Raw genomic sequence first — 19,559 nt, forward strand, 5'->3', positions numbered from 1 at the left:
GAGATTATTCTGTGTCATGGCATAGCCTGGCCCAGGGAGCCGCTCCCTGGGCAGCTCCATGTGAGCAGCACAAGCTGCTGCTGGCCTGGGGATCCCCACCCAATGCTACCCCACTCCCTCCCCGTGCCTGAGCACTAGCTCCGCAGCTCCCATTGGCTGGGAACCACAGGGGACGGCGCCTGCTGGTGGCAGCACACAGAGGCGCCTAGCTGTGCCTCCGCCTAGGAGCAGCAGGGATAGATTGCCGATTGCAGGGAGCCGCCTGAGGTGAGCGCCACCCAGATCTGGCACCCCGAAACCTCTCCCGTGCCCAAACTCCCTCCCAGAGCCTGCGCCCCGCACCCCCTCCCACACTCCGAACCCCTCATGGATTGTCCTGTGCCTAGGAACAGCAGGGACATGTCGCCGCTTCTGGGGAGCCACGCAGAGCCAGGTAGGGAGCCTGCCGGCCTCACGCCACCCAGTCTATAAATTGGACTTTCTATGAAGATTAGAAATGCCGGTTTATAGAGCGTTCCGGTTGGTACAGGGCCAGATAACACCGTTTTTCCTGTATTCGAACTGTAGGGATGTGTTCAGTGTTCGGACTTTACTGAGTGCTTGGGAACGGCTGCCGGCGTCAATCTCACCCAGAACGTCGGTATCCCTTATAGGACGGTGACTGGTGAGCAGCTGTATTGTGAGTCTGTGACAGTGTGAACCATCAGCCAGGAGAGAGACGTTAGCTAGCGCGAAGGGCTGGGCTCCACCCGAAGATGTGATGCTCGGCCCCACAGGAGAGGTCCATCGACACCAGGTGGACTATTGTGAGACGTTGAAGAGGACGAAAGATGTTGGCTGTTCTGCCCTTGCCCCGGAAAATGGGTCATGAGAGTGGATTCCTCCCACTGGCTGAGTGTGCAGCTCAGAGCATACGGTAAGAGGGGGGATAAAAACTCGTAACAAGGAGGAACTGGATCTCTGTGCTGCTTGGACTCAGGGGAAGGGGGGAGGGACAGTGAGGTTTACTAGACATAAGTAAGAGATCCCCAGAAGCCTTAAAGGATGTATAGAGCTTGTTTATTTTAGAAGCTTCTACAGTTGAACCTCAGAAATACGGGAATGGAGGTTGTTCGTAACTCTAAACAAGACATTATGGACATCAGCCACGGGGAGCGAGGTTGGGGCTGCAGACGTGGGGGGCGGGGTCAGGGCTCCAGGCGGGTGGGAGGATCGAGGTTTCTGACCCCCAGGACCCCAGGGCTCCCTGCAGGGGGCTCAGGGCTTCTGCCCCGCACCAGGGCTCAGGGCTTTAGACCTGGGGGGAGTGCTTGGGCCTGGGGCTTCAGCCCGACAGCTCCATTCCAGCTTCAGCCTTGCGGGGGACTGGGGCTCAGGGCTCCACACAGCACTGCTCCCGGTTTCAGCCGGGGGGGCACTAGGGCTCAGGGCTTTAGCTACATGGGGGGGGAACGCTGGGGCTGAAACCAGTGCTCCCCTCATAGGTAAAGCCCCAAGACCCAGAGCCCCCCTCAGGGCTGAAGCCAGAAATGGAGCTGCGGGGCTGAAGCACTGAACCCCGGAGCTCTCCCTCGAGTCTAAAGCCCTGGGCCCCAGTGTTCCCGAGGGTCAGGACCCCAGAGCCCCCCCCGCCCCCTGGAACCCTGACTCCCCCCGTCCCACCGTGTGGCTAAAGCCCCAGCTCCCACCCACCCACCCCCCCGCCCTGTGGCTGAAGTGTGAAGCCCCGAGCCCTGCAGGGCTAAAGCCCCAAGCCCTTCCCGCCCCCTACTGGGCCCTGGAGTGTTTATAGTATGTTGGAGGGGGGCTCAGAAAGAAAAAGGTTGAGAACCCTGCAGTACAGTATTTGCTGGGGTTTTGTTTTGTCTCTGCTGCTGCCTGATCGCATACTGCCAGTTCCACACGGTGTCCAGTTGACCGGCCAGTCCGTAATTCTGGAGTTCCTGTCTGCGGTTTTACTGTATTATACAAATAAGTTACAATCTTAAGTTTGAAAACGTCTCTCTGTTCACCTGCTTTAACCCCGTCAATAATTCTCATTTCCTTTCCCTACGTAATACATCTGTAGATAGTTTGTTAGAGGCTTGGCTGCAAACCTTGTCCTTGGGGTGAGATCTAAGGTGCAACTGAGCTGGGGGAAGTGACTGGTCCTTTGGGACTGGGAGTGACCTGAACCTTGCTGTAATCTGTGGTGAGGGACTAGCTACCACAAAGGTGGATGGGCGGCGAGACAAATAGGCATGCCCAAGGGGACTGTCTGCGACTCCGTGTTCAGACTGTTGCAGTGCCAGAGACGTTCACACTTGATACTTGGCTGCTGAAATCTAAGTGCAGAGCTCAGCCAATATGGGCCCTGCTCCCGCCAGTCTGCCCTGAGGTTGGGACGCAGACTCTCGCCTCACTGCAAGCAGCTGTACTCGCCTTACTTTCAGTCAGTAGGAACCAGCCTGAGATCCAGCAAACTCATCTCACACAGGGACCACCAAACAGTCACTTCTGGCCTGGATGGGACTTGAATCAGTGACAGAGACTCTGCGGCCCCAACCCCATCCCTGGAGCCATCCAATGCCCCCTTCCCCCCCACCCCCATAACTGCTCCAGTGCAGCCTCATGTGCACTCCCATGTGCTTAACGTGACTGTCCATGCAGTGCCATGTGCTGGATGACATGCTGCCCCACAGCATCCTTCCCCCACGTCTCTGCTCCACTGGAGGTTGGGCCAGGCTCATGCTGCACTAACGCATTAAAGGCTAACCCGAGGGGATTTCTGGCTCATTTCACACCCAGATCTGGTCTGGGATTTCGCAGAGGAGAGCGAGAGCTGAGAGGCACTCTCAGCAAATTGTCATTTGGAGACAAGTCAAGGAGCTGTGGGCTCGATTCTAATGCTATTTACTGAATGGAGCAGCTGCTTATGAGGCGAGGGGCGTTCGGCTGGGCTTGGCGCAGTTTCATCCCGGGAAGATGAATTTCCTAGCGGCGCGGCGCACACTGCACCAAGTACTAGCCTGCTGGACCCTGCTCCAGACCAGAAGCACCCCAATCCCCAGCACTGAGCCCCGCTGCCCCTGAAGTCCTGCGCTCAGTGTCCCCTGCGAGGGTTCTCTGGGGCTGGGCTGGAGAGGATGTTCCCAGGGCGCTGCACCTCCCTTTTCCTGCCACCTGGAGGGTTTCCTCCCAGCCCCCCGGCTTATCCATCGCTTGCCCTGCCCCCGCTGCTGTGCATGGGGCTCACAGATCGATGTGCGCAGGCCTCTGGCCACAGGGCCCCAGCTGCTCCAGTGCTGACGTACCCCACCCCAGCTCTCCTGGGGCCCCTGACCAACAGGGAGCAGGAGGCACTGAGACCCTTCCCTGTGAGCCCGCCCCCTCAGGCCCAAGTCTGCAGCCCCTGGAGGCAGAGGGGGTTTGGAGAAGCCCCCCACCTTTGGGACCCCTAGCTCCAACCCCTCAGAGTCCCCCATGTGTATTCCAGTCTCCCCCCACCAGGGTTAGCAGCAGTTGTACAGGAGACCCCCAGCCGCCCTGGGCTCACTTAGGACATCACCACCGGGATGTGGGCAGTCAGACCTAATGGTCAGAGCAGGAGCCGGGGCAGAGTCCCAGACAGGCCAGAGGGCAAAACTGAGAGTCGAGTGAGATCAGACAACGAGAGACAAACTTAGAGCAGAACCACGGATCGATAACCAGTGTTCGGCCAGGGCAGCGGGAAGCTCTCCGACCACAGCCAGGTGGGTCTGTCCCATGGATGACTTGCTGTGCCTGTGCCCTGGGCCCCAGCGTTCTACCAATCAGTTCCCAGGACTGGGGCCTCTGGCTGAGGCCAGCTCCTCGTCTCACCCCAGGTGGCAGATTGGATCTTACAAGCTCTAAAGCAGCCCCGGCAGCACAACCCCCCTTGGTACTTACTTGGATCAGACTTGGAGAAGGTGTCCTTGTCCAAGAGGTGCCTGGAAGGAAGCAGAAGAGAACAGATTATGGTGAGGCTCCGGCTGCTCCCCAGCCAAAGGAGTCCCCATAGACTGTCTCTGGGCAGAGGCACTTCACAGCCCTGTCAAGCCCCAGCCTGAAGTGGGCGTGATCCACATCTGGGTCGTAGCTTCCTCCCGCTGCCAGCCGCCTCTAAGCTCCGGGCCCTTCAACCCCTGCCTCCTGTTCAAACTGCTCTTCTTCCTCGGCTGTCAACGCAGCTCAGTTCTGGTATGCAGCACTCCTTGGCCTGAGCCCCTCAATCCCAGCCCTGGGCTCCCCCCCCCATGCACTGCTCAGCTGATGTATTTCACTCCTCACCCACTGCCCCTCTGCTATTCCAGTCCTGGGCTCTCTCACACCAGCTCTGCCAGTGCTCCTCAGTCCTGACCCCCAGATCTGGACTCCCCACTATGGCTGTGCCAATGCCCCACAGCCCTTCTGACTAAGACAGGGCTTCTCCGTACTTCCACAAATGCCAAGAGAGTCCAGGAAAAGCTGTTGCTACCACAAATATGCCAAACCCAACATTTGCAGCCCCGTCTCTCACCAGCGAACTGCAGGGCTCAGCCGGACCAAACACATCTCAGCAGGACCTACGGTAACGGCAGCATGGCCATCGATTCGATGGCCCCAGGCATCCCTGCTCAGCAACTGCTGTCATCCCCCAGCCGTGGCCCGTGTGCAATGAATTCAGCGGGTCTCAGCCTCTTTCAAACACACAAGCATTGACAGAAAACCAACGTGACAACTGACTTCCTCGTTTGTAGCCTCAGCAGAGAGCCCAAGGGTGAGTGGGCTGTGGAGACTGGAGGACAAACCTGACAGGGCAGGGCTGAGATGCCTGGCAGGGGTCAGTGGTAGGAAGCCTGCCTCTCCTGGGCTGTGATGGACAGTGTGATTACTGATGCTGTGATGGAGCCTAGGTGTGCCAGCAAGCGTCAGAGCCCATCACACCAGTGCCACACACATGTAATGAGAAGCCAGGCCCTGTCCTGGTGAGCGTACAATCTACGTAGCTGCCTGTTAGCTGGAGACACCTGGCACCGTCAGCCAGCATGCTCTGGACCTCAAAGGAAATAAACCAGCCCTCAGGAGCCGTGCTTGCCAGCACAGGTGTGCCAGACCCCAGCTGGCGTAAACCAGCACAGATCCCGACAGGTCAGAGCAGCTGATTTGCACCATCTGCGCGTCGGCCCATGGTTTTTAGCAGTTGCTGGTTCTAGAAGTGAGGGAAGGCAGCCTCTCTTCTAAGTCAGTATTTTCTCTCTGTCTCCATCCCCTCTCCCCCTCCCTAGCCCCAGCACAGGCAAGTTATCAGAATATCACATGTGCTTCTCATTACTGTCTCCTGATACTTGGGATTTACCAGCCCTCCCGCTCCAGGGAAGGGCTTCCCCTGCTCGCCAGGCATCTGCAGTGGGCTGAGACACCAGGGAGGGGGGTCCAGCCACCGGCGTAGCAGAGAGAGGATGTTGCGCTTTGCACGGCAGCCCCTCAGGCAAGTGCACATAGAGCTGGAGAAGCTGCGTCCAGCTCCTTTCTCCACATAGCGGGGGGAGCTGAGCTCTGCCGAGTGCCGCGCGTGGTACAAGGATCAGGATTGGCTGGGCTGTGGCTAGGATACAAGATTGAATTGTTGCCAGCAAGCAGAGGGAATATACCAAGTGGGCTTTGCTAATGCACAAAAAGCAAAGTAGTCCAAGGCCTTCCCGGAGCCTCACCCCCTGGGATCTCCCGGGGCATTCAGAGACAACAGGGCTCTACCAAAGGGGGCGTGTGGTGCTGCAGGAAAGGCTGAGGGCAGGAGTCCTGGATTCTAGTCCCTGCTCTGGTGCTACCTTAGTGTCTGCTGTTTAGTGTTTTGAGATCCCCAGTGACGATCGCCATTACAGCATACAGATTATTGATTCCTCCATTGATAAGATGTGCATTTCCTTTCGACCACAGGAAGACTGTCAATTAAAACAATGGTTCAGACCCTCCATGGGTGTCTGCAGGTGTAGCTCTCTGGTTCAAATGTTGCAGTCATTTACACCAGTATAAATCAGGAGTGAACCCACTGGAGAGATTTCAATGGACTTACTCTGGATTCACACCACTTTGACAGTTTTATTGTCTCACCAGTGTAAATCAGGAGTGACTCCACTGGGCCCCGTTCTCCTCTCATTCCCCTGGTGTAAATCAGGAGTGACGCCAGTGAAGTCAATGAAGGGACACTGGGGTAAGGGAGAGAACCCAGGACCTGCTCTCAGCCAGTGCTCGTTCTCCCTCCCAGAAGATGCAGCCCCTTCGCAGCAGCACGCACCCTGCAGCACCCCACACGGCCTGATGGGCAAGACCAGGCACAAGGGACGCTCAGCCTCTGTCCCATTGCCCCGGCTGCCTAGCGCTCCCGGGGGCTGCTGGAAACCGACCCGAGAGCAAGTGCCAGCACTGGAACAGCAAGGATGGGGAGGCAATGGCAAGGGATGTGCCACATGCCCTGGAGAAGGCTCTAGCAAAGCTCCCTAGCATGGCAGGGGTTAAAGAAAGGAGTACACCCTTCCCTTCCAGTAGCTGAGCGTTTCCGCTCCTCGCAGCGCGATGCACCAGCCCCCGCCCACCCACCCCCGGCTGATGGGAGAGTCCCTGGCACCAGGCTAGTGGATCAGCTCTGCCATTGCCTAGCTGGGAGATCTGCCCGCAAGCTGCACCTCCCCTTCGGCATGGTGATCAGGAGTGGAGCACTCACTCGGGACATCCCCACGCCCGCAAGGCAGTGCGAAGATCAGCCATGGCTTCCCCACACAGAGAAAGAGCAGGCAAACTGGTTGAAACAACAGTAAAGAACAGAATCATCAGACATATAGACGAATACAATTTGTTGGGGAAGAGTCAACACGGCTTTTGTAAAGAATTCTGTGAGAGGGTCAATGAATGTATGGACAATGATGATCCAGTGGATATAGTGTACCTGGACTTTCAGAAAGCCTTTGACAGGGTCCCTCACCAAAGGCTCTTGAGCACACTAAATAGTCATGGGATAAGAGGGAAGATCATCTTCTGGACCAGTAACTGGTTAAAAGACAGGAAACAATGGTTGGAATAAATGGTCAGTTTTCAGAATGGAGAGAGATAGATAGCGGGGTTCCCCAAGGATCTGTAGTGGGACCAGTACTGTGCAACATATTCATAAATGATCTAGAAAAGGGGGTGAACATGAGGTAGCAAAATTTGCGGTTGATACAAAATTATTCAAGATAGTTAAGTCCCAAGTTGAATGTGAAGAAATTGCAAAGGGAATCTCACAAAATTGGGCAACAAAATGGCAAATGAAATTCAACACTGATAAGCATAAAGTAAAGTACGTTGGAAAAAATAATCCCAACTATACATATAAAATGATGGGGTCTAAATGAGCTGTTACCACTCAAGAAAGAGATCTTGGCGTCATTGTGGATAGTTCTCTGAAAACATCCACTCAATGTGCAGCAGCAGTCAAAAAAGCAAACAGAAGCGTTAGGAACCATTAGGAGAGGGAAAGATAATAAAACAGTAAATATAATGCACTATATAAATCCATGGTACGCCCACACCTTGAACAGTGCGTGCAGATCTGGTTGCTCCATCTCAGAAAAGATATATTAGAATTGGAAAAGGTAGAGAGTGGCAATAAAAATGATTAGGGTATGGAACAGTTTCTATATGAGCAGAGATTAAACACACTGGGACTATTCTGCTTAAAACAGAGATGACTAAGAGGGGATGTGATAGAGGTCTATAAATCATGACTGGTGTGGAGAAAGTGAATAGGGAAGTGTTATTTAACCCTGCACATAACACGAGAACTAGGGGGTCACCTGATGATATTAATAGGCAGCAGGTTTAAAACAAACAAAAGGAAGTATTTCTTCCCACAATGCACTGTGAACCTGTGGAACTCCTTGCCAGGGGATGTTGTGAAGGACAAAACTCTAAGGGCACGTCTTCACTACCCGCCGGATCGGCGGGTAGCAATCGATCTATTGGGGATCGACTTATCGCGTCTAGTGAAGACGAGATAAAATCGATCCCCGATGGCTCTGCCGTCAACTCCGGAAATCCACCGTGGCAAGAGGCGGAAGCAGAGTCGACGGCAGCGCAGCAGCGGACGACTTGCCGCCGTCCTCACAGCCAGGTAAGTCGACCTAAAATACGCAACTTCAGCTACGCTATTCACGTAGCTGAAGTTGCGTATCTTAGGTCGACCCGACCCCCCCCCCCCCCATAGTGTACACCTAGCCTCACAGGGATCAAAAAAAGAACTAGAGAAGTTCCTGCTGGATAGCAGACAGGAGCAGCTAACAGGGGAATTTTGTGACGGGGTTTAGAGGGGGAGTGTATGGGGGAGGGCTAGATACATTTAACATTCTTTAAACTTAAAGCCCAAAACACCCCCTGATAAAAACAAAACATCAACAAAGGAACCAGCTGCAGGAGTAAAAGGAGAAGGCAGGCAGAGTCCAGGAACAGAGTGGAGCCTACCCAGTTTATTGCACCCAATGCAGCATGTTTATTGGATGTTTACAGCATGTTTATTGCTCCCCACAGCCTCTCTCAAGGTCTGCACTATTGCTGCTGACCCAGGTCTCTGGAAGGGTTTCCCTGCCCTGCCCACCCCCCGCACTTTCCCCAAACAGTACCAAACCCACCCCATCCACAATGCCTACGAGCAGCCTTCTAGCCTCCCCTAGCAATTCTTGATTTTGTCTTAAGTGGAGCACAGGATCTGGTCCAAGAGGTGAATATAGCTGGACCGCTTGGTAATAGTGACCATAATAGAATTAAATTTAACAGCCCTGTGGTGGGGAAAACACCACAACAGCCCAACACTGTGGCATTTAATTTCAAAAAAAGAGGACTACACAAAAATGAGGAGGTTTAACAGAAATTAAAAGGTACAGCACCAAAAGTGAAATCCCTGCAAGCTGTGTGGAAACTTTTTAAAGACACCATAATAGAGGCTCAACTTAAATGTATAGCCCAAATTAAAAAACACAGTAAGAGAACCAAAAAAGTGCTACCGTGGCTAAAGAACAAAGTAAAAGAAGCAGAGAGGCCTGGTCCACACTACGACTTTAATTCGGATTTATCAGCTTTAATTCGAATTTACCCTGTAACCGTCCTCACAACGACGCTATTTATTTCGATGTAAAGGGCCCTTTAAATCGATTTCTGTACTCCACCCCGACGAGCGGAGTAGCGCCAAAATCGATTTTAACATTTCGAATTAGGGATAGTGTGGCCGCAATTCGATGGTATTGGCCTCCGGGAGCTATCCCACAGTGCATCATTGTGACCGCTCTGGACAGCAATCTAAACTCGGATGCACTGGCCAGGTAGACAGGAAAAGCCCCGCGAACATTTGAATTTCATTTCCTGTTTGCCCAGCGTGGAGAGCACAGGTAACCACAGATAGCTCATCAGCACAGGTAACCATGCAGGCTGATAATCGAAAAAGAGCACCAGCATGGACCGTGAGGGAGGTACTGGATCTGATCGCTGTATGGGGAGAGGATTCAGTGCTTGCAGAACTTCGTTCTAAAAGACAAAATGCAAAAACTTTTGAAAAAATCTCCAAGGGCATGATGGAGAGAGGCCACAATAGGGACTCTGAGCAGTGCCGCGTGAAAGTCAAGGAGCTCAGACAAGCGTATCAAAAAACAAAGGAGGCAAACGGTCGCTCCGGGTCAGAGCCGCGGACATGCCGCTTCTACGCCGAGCTGCATGCAATTCTAGGGGGGGCTGCCACCACTACCCCACCTGCGATCGTGGATTCTGGGTCGGGGATAGTCTCATCAGCGACGCCTGAGGATTCTGCCGATGGGGGAGAGGAGGAGGAGGAGGATGAGGATGAGCTTGCAGAAAGCACACAGCACTCTGTTCTCCCCAACAGCCAGGATCTTTTTCTCACCCTGACTGAAGTACCCTCCCAAGCCTCCCAAGCCAGTACCTAAGACTCTGACCCCATGGAAGGGACCTCAGGTGAGTTTACCTTTTAAAATATAAAACTTGTTTTAAAAGCAAACGGTTTTTAATGATTACTTTGCCCTGAGGACTTGGGATGCATTCGCGGTCAGTTCAGCTACTGGAAAAGTCTGTTAACGTGTCTGGGGATGGAGCGGAAATCCTCCAGGGACATCTCCATGAAGCTCTCCTGGAGGTACTCCAAAAGCCTTGCCAGAAGGTTTCTGGGCAGTGCATCCTTATTCCCTCCTCCATGGTAGGACACTTGACCACGCCATGCTTGCAGCAAGTAATCTGGTATCATTGCCTGACAAAGCCTGGCAGCGTATGGTCCCGGTGTTTGCTGGCATTCAAGCAACATCCGTTCTTTATCTTGTTGTGTAATCCTCAGGAGAGTGATATCACTCCTGGTAACCTGGTTGAAATACGGGAACTTAATTAAGGGGACAGAGGTGGCCGTTCCTACTGGGCTGTTTGCCTGTGGCGGAAAATAAATCCTTCCCTGCAGTTAGCCAAGCGCAGATGGGAAATTGGCCCTGAGTTTTTCGCGTTTGGCTAGCAGGGAACTTCCCTGTTACCAGCCACGCGGTGGGGGGAGGGGTACCGTGATCATCCCAGAGAATTCATGGCGGGAGGGGGGCGGCACGGGGGGGAGGGGGTTAGTTTGGTGCCTGCAGGGATCTTCCCTGATACCAGCCACGCGGTGGGGGGGAGGGGTACAGCGATCATCCCAGAGAATTCATGGCGAGAGGGGGGGTGGTTAGTTTGTTTTCTGCTGCTGCTGCTGCTGAATGTTAACAGAAAAACCGCAGCACTCTACAGGCTATGCTTGGTATGTGGGAAAGGAGGGCGCAGAAGCTGTAAAACAATGGCTTACCATGGCCGCATGCAAGCCGAATTCTGTTGCCCAGACCTGTGATCTCTAGCAGCAAAGCCACAGGCACTCAGCATTAAGAGGCAAAATGCGACCTTGCACAGAAATCACATGTGCTATGTAATGTGAATAGTGTTGGTCACCGTGAAAGAGTATAAGCATTGTTCTGCAAAATGTAGCTTTTTAAACAATTCTCTCTTTTTTCCCCTCCCTACAGCAGCTGCAAATTCCTCAAGCATCCCTCCTCCATCCCGAAGGTTATCACAGATAAGGCGTCGTAAGAAGAGAACGCGAGACGAGATGTTTTCTGAAATTATGGAATCCAGCCGCAGTGACAGAGCTCATCTGAATGAGTGGAAGGAAACAGTTTCAAAGTATAGGAAAGAAGCCAGTGAACGTGAGGACAGGAGGGACCAACGTGAGGACAGGAGGGACCAACGTGAGGACAGGAGGGACCAACGTGAGGACAGGAGAGACGCTCGAGATGAGAGGTGGCGGCAGGAAGACCAGAGGAGCAAGGATGCAACACTGGGGCTGCTGCGTGAGCAAACAGACATGCTCCGGCGTCTGGTGGAGCTTCAGGAACGGCTGCTGGAAAACAGACTGCCGCTTCAGCCCCTGTTCCACCCTCCCCCCTCCCCATGTTCCGTATCCTCCTCACCCAGACGTGTAAGAACACGGGGGGGGAGGCTCCGTACACCTTCCCATTCCACCCCAGTAGACAGCCCAAGCAAAAGGCTGTCATTTTTTTAACCTTTTCTTTGTGGCTTTTTCCTTCCCAGCAATCCTCCTCCCAAATACCACCCGGGTTCCCTCCCTCTTTTTCTAATCTATTAATAAAGAATAAATGATTTTTAAATGATAGTGACTTTATTTGGTTTGAAAGAAAGCTGGGGGAAGGGGGAGGGTGGGTTCCTTACAGAAAATGAGTCAATAAAGGGGGCGGGTTTTCATGAAGGAGAAACAAACAGATATTTCACACTGTAGCCTGGCCAGTCATGAAACTGGTTTTTAAAGCTTCTCTGATGCACAGCGCTTCCTGGTGTGCTCTTCTAATCGCCCTGGTGTCTGGCTGCGCGTAATCAGCAGCCAGGCGATTTGCCTCAGCCTCCCACCCCGCCATAAAGGTCTCCCCCTTACTTTCACAGAGATTGTGGAGCACACAGCAAGCAGAAATAACAATGGGGAGATTTCTTTGGCTGAGGTCAGAGCGAGTCAATAATGATCACCAGCGACCTTTTAAACGGCCAAATGCACATTCTACCACCATTCTGCACTTGCTTAGCCTGTAGTTAAACAGCTCCTGACTCCTGTCCAGGCTGCCTGTGTACGGCTTCATGAGCCATGGCATTAAGGGGTAGGCGGGGTCCCCAAGAATAACTATTGGCATTTCAACATCCCCAACGGTTATTTTCTGGTCCGGAAAGTAAGTCCCTTGCTGCAGCCCTTTAAACAGAGTAGTGTTCCTGAAAACGCGAGCGTCATGAACCCTTCCCGCCCAGCCCGCGTTGATGTTAGTGAAACGTCCCTTGTGATCCACAAGTGCTTGCAGCACCATTGAAAAGTACCCCTTGCGGTTTATGTACTCGGTGGCTTGGTGCTCCAGTGCCAAGATAGGGATATGGGTTCCGTCTATCGCCCCACCACAGTTAGGGACTCCCATTGCAGCAAAACCATCCACTATAGCCTGCACATTTCCCAGAGTCACTAACTTTCGTAGCAGCACCTGAGTGATTGCTTTGGCTACTTGCATCACAGCAGCCCCCACAGTAGATTTGCCCACTCCAAATTGATTCCCGACTGACCGGTAGCTGTCTGGCGTTGCAAGCTTCCACAGGGCTATCGCCACGCGCTTCTCAACTGTGAGGGCTGCTCTCATCTTGGTATTCTGGCGTTTCAGGGCAGGGGACAGCAAGTCACAAAGTTCCATGAAAGTGCCCTTACGCATGCGAAAGTTCCGCAGCCACTGGGAATCGTCCCACACCTGCAACACTATGCGGTCCCACCAGTCTGTGCTTGTTTCCCTTGCCCAGAATCGGCATTCCATGGATAGAATCTGCCCCATTAACAACATGATCTCCAAAGCACCGGGGCCCGTGGTTTCACAGAATTCTGTATCCGTGTCCGTGTCCATGTCCTCATCATGCTTGTCGCTGCGCTGCCGCCGCCGCTGCCTCCTCGCCTCGTTTTTCTGGTCCTGGCTGAGCATAAACTCCACGAGAACGCGCGAGGTGTTTACAATGTTCATGACTGCTGTCTTGAGCTCAGCGGGCTCCATGCTTGCCGTGGTATGGAGTCTGCAGTGTTCACCCACCCAGGAAAAAAGGCGCGAAAATGGTTGTCTGCCGCCCGTTGCTTTCATGCAGGGAGGGAGGAGGGAGGGAGGAGGTGAGGCTGTACCCAGAACCACCTGCGACGATGTTTTTTGTCCTATCAGGCACTGGGACCTTAACCCACAATCCCAATGGGCGCGGGAGACTGCGGGAACTATGGGATAGCTACCCTGTTTCCCCGAAAATAAGACAGTGTCTTATATTAATTTTTGCTCCCAAAGATGCGCTAGGTCTTATTTTCAGGGGATGTCTTATTTTTCAGAAATGAAAAATGCCTTATTATCGGTGGATGCCTTATTATCGGGGAGGTCTTATTATCGGGGGGATGCCTTATATTACAACGAGAGGCAAAACTGTAAGTAGGCCTTATTTTCGGAGGATGTCTTATTTTCGGGGAAACAGGGTATGGGATAGCTACCCACAGTGCAACGGTGCAGAAATCGACGCTAGCCCCGGTACTTGGACGCACACCACCGAATTAATGTGCTTAGTGTGGCCGCATACATTTCGACTTTATACAACCTGTTTTTCAAATCCGAATTATATAAATTCGGATTAATCCCGTAGTGTAGACATACCCTGAGAGGCAAAAAGCATCCTTTAAAAAGTGGAAGTTAAATCCAAGTGAGGAAAATAGAAAGGAGCATAAACACTGGCAAATGAAGTGTAAAAATACAATTAGGAAGGCCAAAAAAGAATTTGAAGAACAGCTAGCCAAAGACTCCAAAAGTAATAGAAAAAAAAATGTTAAGTACATCAGAAGCCGGGAGCCTGCTAAACAACCACTAGATGGTCGAGGTGTTAAAGGAGCACTCAAAGACAATAAGGTCATTGCGGAGAACCTAAATGAATTCTTTGTACGGGTCTTCATGGTTGAGGATGTGAGGGAGATTTCCAAACTTGAGCCATTCTTTTTCAGTGAAAAATCTGTCCCAAATTGAGGTGTCAATAGAGGAAGTTTTGGGCAAATTGATAAACTAAACAGTAATACGTCACCAGGATCAGCCGGTATTCCCCCGAGTTCTGAAGGAACTCAAATGTGAAATTGCAGAACTACTAACTGTGGTTTGGAACCTGTCATTTAAATCAGCTTCTGTCCCAGATGACTGGAGGATAGCTAATGTGATGCCAATTTTTAAAAAGGGCTCTAGGGATGACCCTGGCAATTACAGTCTGACATCAGACTGGCTGAAACTATAGTACAGAACAAAATTGTCAGACACATAGATGAATATAATTTGTTGAGGAAGAGTCGACATGGTTTTAGTAAAGGGAAAGCATGCCTCACCAATCTACTAGAATTCTTTGAGGGGGTCAACAAGCATGTGGACAAGGGGGATCCAGTGGATATAGTGTATTTAGATTTTCAGAAAGCCTTTGACAAGATCCCTCAACAAAGGCTCTTAAGCAAAGTAAGCTGTCATGGAATAATAGGGAAGGTTCTCTCATGGATGGGTAGCTGGTTAAAAGATAGGAAACAAAGGGTAGGAATAAATGGTCAGTTTTCAGAATGGAGAGGTAAATAGTGGTGTCCCCCAGGGGTCTGTACTGGGCCCAGTCCTATTCAACATATTCATAAATGATCTGGAAAAAGGGGTAAACAGTGAGGTGGCAAAATTTGCAGATGATACAAAACTACTTAAGATAGTTAAGTCGCAGGCACACTGCGAAGAGCTACAAAAGGATTGCTCAAAACTGGGTGACTGGGCAACTAAATGTCAAATGAAATTCAATGTTAATAAATGTAAAGTAATGCACATTGGAAAACATAATCCCAACTATAAGTATAAAATGATGGGGTTTAATTAGCTGTTACCACTCAAGAGAGAGATCTTGGAGTCATTGTGGATAGTTCTCTGAAAACATCTACTCAATGTGCAGCAGCAGTCAAAAAAGCAAACAGAATTCTGAGAATCATTAGGAAGGGGATAGATAATAAGACAGAAAATATAATATTGCCTCTATATAAATCCATGATACGCCCACATCTTGAATACTGTGGGCAGATCTGGTCACCCCATCTCAAAAAAGATATTATTGGAATTGGAAAAAGTTCAGAAAAGGGCAACAAAAATGATTAGGGGTATGGAACAGCTTCCATATGAGGAGAGATTAATAAGACTGGGACTTTTCAGCTTGAAAAAGAGACGACTAAGAGGGGATATGATAGATGTCTATAAAATCATGACTGGTGTAGAGAAAGTAAATAAGGAAGTGTTTAAAACAAACAAAAGGAAGTATTTTTTCACACAACGCACAGTCAACCTGTGGAACTCCTTGCCAGAGGAAGTTACGAAGGCCAACATTATAACAGGGTTCAAAAAAGAACTAGATAAATTCATGGAAGATAGGTCCATCAATAGCTATAAGCCAGGATGAGCAGGGATGGTGTCCCTAGCCTCTATTTGCCAGAAGCTGGGAATGGGCAACAGGGGATGGATCACTTGATGATTCCCTGTTCCCTCATTCCCTCTTGGGCACCTGGATTGGCCACTGTCAGAAGATAGGATACTGGGCTAGATGGACCTTTGATCTGACCCAGTATGGCCGTTTTTATGTTCTTATACCACATATATATACACCTTTGCAGATTTTTTATTATCAGGGCAGAGCCTGAAGCCATGAAGGTGGGAAGGGGCTGGGAGTCACGACTCCTGGGCTCACTTCCTGGCTCTGGGAGGGGAGTGGGGTCTAGTGGGTTAAAGCAGAGGGGAAGGGAGCCAGGACTCCTGGGTTCTGTTCCTAGCTCCGCTCTGACACTGACTTGCTATATGTTCTTGGGCAACTCACTTCACTTCTCTGTGCCTTAGTTTCTCCATCTATAGAAGGGGGGCAGCATGGCCCTGCCGCCCAGACATTTGTAAAGCACATGGGGATGCTGTAATTTTAGTCAGATCCAAGGCCAGCAGGGACCATTGTGATAATCTAGTCTGGCCTCCTGGATAACTGTGGCCCGGCCAGGCATGAGCCCAGGATGTGGAGTTTCCCCAAGAGTTGTCGCCTGCCGAAGCACCTAATGCAGTGAAAGGGAAATGATCTCAGGGCTGTTGTTGGCTTTGGCTGGGAAGATTCAGGATGCTGGGCCTGGGCCGGGCAGGCAGTAGTGCTGGACTCACGTAGCACCTTTCTCCCAGGGACTGCTGAGCACTTCCCATAGTATCAATAGGTATCAATACCATAGGTATCAATCATCCGCTTTTACAGACAGTGAAACTGACTTACAGGGGGCAAGTCCAGGGTCACAAAATGAGTTGGTGGCAGAACTAACAAGAGATGCCAGGAGTCACAATCCCCCTGCCCTGCCCTGTCCTAACCCCGGGCCACACTCCGCCTCAGAGCCAGGACTGGGACCCAGGGGTCCTGACTGCTAGGCCCTGCTCCCAGGTGGCGCCTTCAGTTGTTGCTTTCTGGCTATTTTTAAGCCACTCTGCAGGTTGTCCCAGGCCAGGAGATTTCCCCCTTCCTGGAGCCTTCTCTCTCCGGACCCGGTGCTGAAGGGAGATGGTGCCTGCACAGCGACTGCTCAGCACTGTCAGGCCCTGAGGCCTAGTTAAAGAGATGCTGAGAGGTTCTTTGGTCTGGCTTCCCTGGGCTGGAGTTTCCCACCATGTCTCTTAATTAGCCCAGACAGGTTTCAGGAGGTTCTCTCATTAGAGAAAGAGTTCATTCTGTCAGCATCTGATCCTCCCATCGACCAGGGCTGGGACCCATTCCAGCTCAGAGCATCGATTCACAGCCAGCTGCACTCCTGTAGCCCTAAAAGTTTTCTTTCTGCCCCTGGAGAACTGCAAAGGCCTCCAGCTAAGATCAGCTGAGCCAGGAGGACTGGGGTGGGGGAAAGGGGGGATTTTGATTGTATGTTTTGTGGCTTTCACCCTGATCCACACACCTGGAAATGCTGTCTAGTCACTAGAGCAGGGCAGTAGGCACCAGGGCTCCCAGTTCTATTCCCTGAGAAGGGACGTTATTCACAGAACCCTGGCCAGTCTCCTACTCAGCGAATTGCTCTCCTCCCCTGTGATTTCTCTTGTACCGGTACGCAGCAGTCTCATTCACTTCCTGCTTGCACTGTTGTTACTGTCAGCTGTCCAACAACTGCTGGGTTCCGCCCTAGAGGTAGCTGCATTTCATGAGAGCCCGGTGGAAACTGCAATCATTCACAAAGAGAAAGAAGAGACGAGTAGGCTTCCAGCAAGTGGTCCATGAGTCTGCTAGTGCCTTCCAGCTCTTTGGTTCCAGCAGTAGCATTGGATACTCTTAGATCCACAGGTCCCAGGTGCAATCCCTGCAGATGGCCCGTCCAGGAGTGCTGTTACCTATAGCTCTTGCAGTGCAGATCAGAACTAGCCTGCCGGCCCAGCATGCACCATGTAAGGAAGGGGGGTGCTACTCCAAGGGGCTGCAATGTAGCTAAACCCCTGGCTGGGAGGGGTGCTCAGAGCAGCAGTGACAATGGGGGTCTAAACCCGAGCAATGTGATATGACCCTGTAACATGGAGCCACACAGCTGCCTCCCAGCCCATGGCAGCAAGAGCTGGGGGTGAGGGGGGGGCGCAGGAAGACAGAACATGGCGTGGACGCTGGGCTAGGGAAGGCTAGAAGGCTTCTTGTAGGCATTGTGGATGGGGTGGGTTTGATTCTGTTTGGGGAGAGTACAGGGGGTGGGCAGGGAAACCCTTCCAGAGACCTGGGTCAGCAGCAACAGTGCAGACCTTGAGAGAGGCTGGGGGGAGTAGGTAGCTGAGAGGCGGCAGTGGGGGGAGGTTAGAGGAGAGGAGATCCTGGACGTAGATGGGGCCATGAAGGCCCTGGGAGACCAGGGTAGTGATTTGGGGTGGATAGGCCAGAAGGCAGCTGTGCCCACGTCAGAGAACCTGGAGGGGGCTCAGGGAGACTCAGGGGACCCTGTGAGCAGACAGGTGATTCCGCCCAGGGCAAGTGGGGAGATCAGGAGAGACAGGGCTGCATCAGGGGCAAAGCACCACGAGGGCTCTGGTCCCTGAGGAAGCTCATCCAGAGTTCCCCAGCCGGGGGGAGTTGTTTGCTGATGGCTCAGTTCTGCCCCTCCTCCCCCACTCCGTGTGGTGCATTAGATCAGCCCATCGGAGCACGTCCCAGCAATTGGCAAGCAGCCCCCAGACCTCTAATGGCCATCAGCTGATTTGTTAGCCGAGACAGATTGGCCCATTAATCACACGCGGGCAGGCCAGGGAACCAGGGCCTGGAGCTCGGCTGGCGATGGCAGGAGGGGAGGGTTGGCTGCATCTCCCCCGCTTCCCCTTGGGAGGCCTGATCTGATGGGAGTGCCCACCTCAGCACAGGTCACCAGGCCAATCAGACGCCACAGCCCTCTGCGCTGGAGAGGTGCCCTCGGACGAGCGCCAGGCTCTTCATACCCAGAGCAGCTCAGTTGTGGGTGGAGCGCTCCCATAACTCTCGCCTTCCTTAGCTGCTCCTAAGCTCACCAACAGGAGCAGCTGAAGGACCCCAAAGTCCCATGCCACAGCTGCCTGCTGAGCTCCAGAGCAGGTGCTGCAGAGATCCCCTAACTGGGCTGTGCACGAACTGCGCTGCGGTCCCAGAACTGCTGCCCCTTCTTTCCCAGAACCTTCCCCAGGACACAGCTGGGAAAGGCCCAGGGAGCTGGGGAGCTTTGTCTCTATTTGCACCATTACAGCCACTGGGCTCAGTGCTGCACGTCCCAGCGTAGGGAAGAGCCCCTGCCTCAGGGAGCTTACAGTGGAAATAGATAAGCTCAGCACAAGGGAGCTGGGAGCCGGAGGCAGCGCAAGCAAACACCCGAGGTCAGCCAGCGACTCCTGGGCAGAGTCAGGAGTTGAGCCCCCAGTGCCCGAGGCCCCGTGCTCTGCCTCAGCCACAAACCCAGCACTCCGCTCAACCTGGAAGCGCCAGGTCAGTTTCCTGCCCTCACACTGCTGAGCACAGCAGAGCGCCAAGCACCTGCCATGCACATCTATAGAATGACCGTCGTGTCAGCTGAGTGTGCCTGCACCTCCCCCGTCCCGCCCCGTAGCTGAGCAGGGAACTCCAGTCTCCACAGCTCACCCCTCGAGCTACTGAGCCAATATCCTGTGGCCAAATGGGAAAGAACCTTTAGAAGCCAGGCTGCGGTCTCCTTAACCAACTGGCTGATCAGCCCTGGGCCAAAAGAGGATGACGAGATTCCTCAGCACGGCCTCCCTTTATCTCTGGGGCTCTCCAAAAATACTCCTAGCGCCCAGATGCCTACCAAGTGCAAAGTGGCAGCCAGAGATGCTGTGTGTGCCCAGCTCCAGTCATTCTGCAAATGCAGCCGAGCAAAGATAAGCCCCCGCTCCCACCTCCCTCTTAGCACCTGCTGTATGTCAATAGCCTCACTGGCCTCTTCCTCAGGT

General features: G+C 52.7%; 1 protein-coding gene across 4 annotated transcripts in view; it reads right to left on the bottom strand.

The window, feature by feature from the left end:
- The window catches only part of LOC101950669 (copine-5), a 181,410-nt gene that overhangs the window by 150,115 nt on the left and 11,736 nt on the right, over nt 1-19,559 (bottom strand). For all 4 annotated transcript variants that reach the window (XM_065592444.1, XM_042861853.2, XM_042861852.2 and 1 more), the window contains exon 2: nt 3,910-3,950. In XM_065592444.1, the coding sequence (XP_065448516.1) occupies nt 3,910-3,950 (41 nt within the window). The remainder of the gene's footprint in view (nt 1-3,909; nt 3,951-19,559) is intronic.

The sequence above is a fragment of the Chrysemys picta genome, chromosome 4 (assembly GCF_011386835.1).
Source record: "Chrysemys picta bellii isolate R12L10 chromosome 4, ASM1138683v2, whole genome shotgun sequence".
Lineage (NCBI taxonomy): Eukaryota > Metazoa > Chordata > Testudines > Emydidae > Chrysemys > Chrysemys picta.